This window comes from Populus euphratica, unplaced genomic scaffold (genome assembly GCF_000495115.2).
Source record: "Populus euphratica unplaced genomic scaffold, PopEup_1.0 scaffold93.1, whole genome shotgun sequence".
Taxonomy (NCBI): domain Eukaryota; kingdom Viridiplantae; phylum Streptophyta; class Magnoliopsida; order Malpighiales; family Salicaceae; genus Populus; species Populus euphratica.
The window spans coordinates 1,539,901-1,543,436 of NW_011499873.1; the positions used below are offsets into that span (position 1 = coordinate 1,539,901).

General features: G+C 33.0%; 1 protein-coding gene across 2 annotated transcripts in view; it reads right to left on the bottom strand.

Annotated features, from left to right (window-relative positions):
• LOC105127865 (transmembrane protein 50A-like) overlaps positions 1–2,497 on the bottom strand; it is a 2,709-nt gene extending 212 nt beyond the window's left edge. Inside the window, exons 1-4 of one of the 2 annotated variants that reach the window (XR_842718.1) lie at positions 2,143–2,497; positions 1,944–2,031; positions 731–883; positions 10–211 (exon numbers count right to left, since the gene is read on the bottom strand). Coding sequence is in view for 1 of the 2 variants with exons in the window: in XM_011029323.1 (XP_011027625.1) it covers positions 178–211; positions 731–883; positions 1,944–2,031; positions 2,143–2,275 (408 nt within the window). In the remaining variant the exon portion in view is untranslated. Of the gene's footprint in view, positions 212–730; positions 884–1,943; positions 2,032–2,142 lie in introns of both variants that reach the window. The other variant, XM_011029323.1, reaches the window with a different exon arrangement.
• Between the last annotated feature and the right edge of the window lie 1,039 nt (positions 2,498–3,536).

Genomic DNA, 3,536 nt, shown 5'->3' on the forward strand with positions numbered 1-3,536 from the left:
CCCGAAAATTTCAGCAGGTCAGCTTTTACGCTCGATACTGTTAGCACAGGATAAACATTTACACAATGTAGAAGTATGTTCTGTCCCGGGGGTTGTACAAGAAAGGGTACATGCACTGCCAACTCCATCCGCCATGCTTCCAAGCTCAAAACATGTAGATGTACTTATCACCACAATTCATTCAGAATGTGAGGTCCAATAAATTAGCCCACTGCAGGAAACAAGAAAGAATGGGGACATCATTTAAACAATGAGAAAGAGAAGGAGCAAATGGTACATCCAAATTGGTTCAGGCAATGTGAAATAACATCTCTAAAATGGACATGACTGCGCATGTGAATCCATGAATTGTTATGCATATTTGAATCTCCAGCATGAAATTGTTATTGTGATGGAGAGAGGAAGACCAGCAGATCCGAGTGACAACGAGTGACAACAACTTTTTCATAGCTCAAATCGACATGCATGGAACTATCATCTAAATTCTAAAATTGCATGTTTGTCAGAGGCAAGGTGAAGTGATTATAGGAATAAAGAAAAAAAATGAACTACCACTTTAACAAGATCATCCAAAGATGACCAGACCAGAAACCTGAATAACTCAGGAAATTCTTCAGTCACCTCTATGAAACAAAGGCAGAGGATAAGCAGTTCATGGCAAAACAAAGGCACTAACATCATGACCTAACAGTATGCGACAGATGAGAGACTTGCAGAACAAACCATTTACCTTATCAGCACAAACACACACTGCAAAACGCCAGCAGTTCCTGTCCAAACTGAAGGCCCTGTTTTGACAATTGAATCTTGAATCAACAAACCCACTGATGCTGCTAAAGAGACGAAGGAGACGACATATGCAAAGAAAAGCCAAAGCTTCAATCTGCAATTAAGAGAAGCATTATCAAACACTGAGCCCAAAAGGCAAGAGGAAAATTTAAACAATTTCATCTAGAAGCAAATGTGGCAATTGCTAGGAGGATTTCTAAATTATTAGAGAGTCTAAATTTTCAATTCAAATCTTTTAGCATAAAAGAATAGACATAATAAATTAGTAGTGCTATATCATCAAAGGTTTCGGATCATTCTAACATAATCACAGTCAATTCCATTGAGAACCCAGCACTCGGAAAGGAAGGAAAAACAAGAGTTTTTAACACTTACGCTCCAGAGAAAATAACATCAAAATTAATCATAAATTGCTGCATCTCCTGTACATGAGAACAGCTGCTTCTCAGGTTCATTCGTGTGTATAACATCAATGTAGAACAGCTCATAGCAATTTTAAGTATTCAATTGCATGGTAAAGATCCAATTTAGCAATCATGTACCAAGATTACAACAGCACCAAACAAAGTCAAGATCAAAAGGGTGAAGTAAATGCAGAAACAAGAACAGAAAACAATACAATCATCATAAAGATTGTAATGCCCGTCTATTGGCATACAATTGGCTGAAAATCACTGAGCATAGCAGCAGATTTAACAAAAAATACACTGGAGAAAACATTTACACAGTCGCACACTGAACTCCACTCTAAGATGGTGACGCTTTTTTATATCAAAACCATAGCTTCTAACGTCTCAGCATTGCAGGAATGAACAAGAGATAACAAGATCATTGTCAAAATCAAAAATAAACATTCGTGGTGTTCCGAGGCATTGTGTGCTACATAATAAATTGATAGTACTATAATGTCCCTTCAAAATAAATTTCCGGAAAATATAGTTGCTAAGCAGATAATAATGCAACCCAGGTTGTTTACTTTTTTATATTGTTTCTTAAAGGGGTTTCTAACAGAAAATTGAAGAAAATAATGCAACCCAGATTTTTAACTTTTTTATATTGTTTCTTAAAGGAGTTTCTAACAAAAAATTGAAGAATTAAAATAACATCGTAAGCAATGAAGAGAAAAAAAGGAGGGAGAGATGGGAATTGCAGACCTCCACTCGCCTTCCTCGTAAGGAGAGTAATCAATATCCTCTTTTCTAACACAATTAAACATCAGAGCTGCAATAGATGCAAATATGCCTACAGTTGCAAAACCCTAGAAAAATCAATCAATCCGAAAACAACCACATGCATAATTATATCGTGAAATTGAGAGATAGAAAGAGAAAATTAAAGAGAAGGAGAGATGACCGGGAAGGTAATGAACGAAAGAGACTGCAACGGAGCTACAAACGACGGCGTCGATCCAAAACCACCATCCAGTCCCAAATACCGCACCAGCGACTGCAGGACCGAGGATTGCCCACAACTCCTGCAAATCCATTTGTATCTCTCTCTCGAGATTGTTTTTTTGGTTACTTGATACGGTGTTTAGTGCTTTGACTGTTGTTGCTGCCCAAAAGTACCAGGCTCTTATGAATTGCGTGAAATTTGCATTCTACAAGAGGGTGAGTCTTCGTTATCGGACTTAACCCCCAAAAGCTACACTCGTCACAGTGAAACAAAGAAATTCATTGGCCGTTAGGTTAATATTTGGTAAGAAAATTATTCTCGCATAGCTCAATGATATTTTTGGAAATTTTATAAAGGTACACTACATCACATTTACGTTATGTGAAAAAAAAAAAGTTGTGATTTCGTTGTCCATCATCTTCTATAATATAGTGTCAATCTAAAGTATTTTGTGATTTTATTATTATTATCATGTTTTTTTTAATTTTTAATTTTATGTTGTATTAATTAAGAATTGATTTTAATAATTTATTTTATATAAAATTATTATTATCTCATAAAAATAAAATACTCTTATATAATTAATACTCAATTTTATAAAAAAATCATTTTATTACTTGAAAAAAAAATACAGAGATATAAGTTGACGTTAAAGCAAAAATGAAGGATTATTTTACTTAAGATTTTTTTCCTTACAATTCTTCCACTTTAAACTTTTATATTTTGACCCGGGACATTAATTTCTTCACATTATAGTCCCTCTGTTTCATAAAAGAGAAAGAGAGTCGTTGGAAAATTTCCGAGGAAAGAGAAAACAATTGGTTACTTTGATTCCAGTAATAAAAATGGTCAAATTTAGAGTCAATATATTTCACTTCAGGAGATGACCATTATTTAGGTGCTTTTTAGTTTTTATATTATCTAAAAAAACATATCATGAGTAGGAGAGAGTTTTTAGTTTGATTTTATATTTTTAACCGATTTAAAGATGTTTTGAATTGAAAAACTACTTTATTAAGATTATAAGGTGTTTATTGGTTGTTTTTATGTAAAAATAGATTAAAAATTGCTATTTTTATATAAAAAACTCAATTTTCTTATTTTTTTATAAAAGAATTTCATGTAAATAAAATTAATTTTGTATGCTCACATGTATCGAGTCTTCTTATTATCGACTCAAATGAAACCCATAATAAATTGTTTAAATCCCAATTCAAAAATAATAGAATTAAAAGAAATTTTTTATGATGAGTAGTGAAAAATCTCAGTAAAATAGTGTAAAATCATAAATAAATTAAAGTATGAATTTGTGAACAAAAATATCATTGGTGAAGGTAAACTCACACTTCACT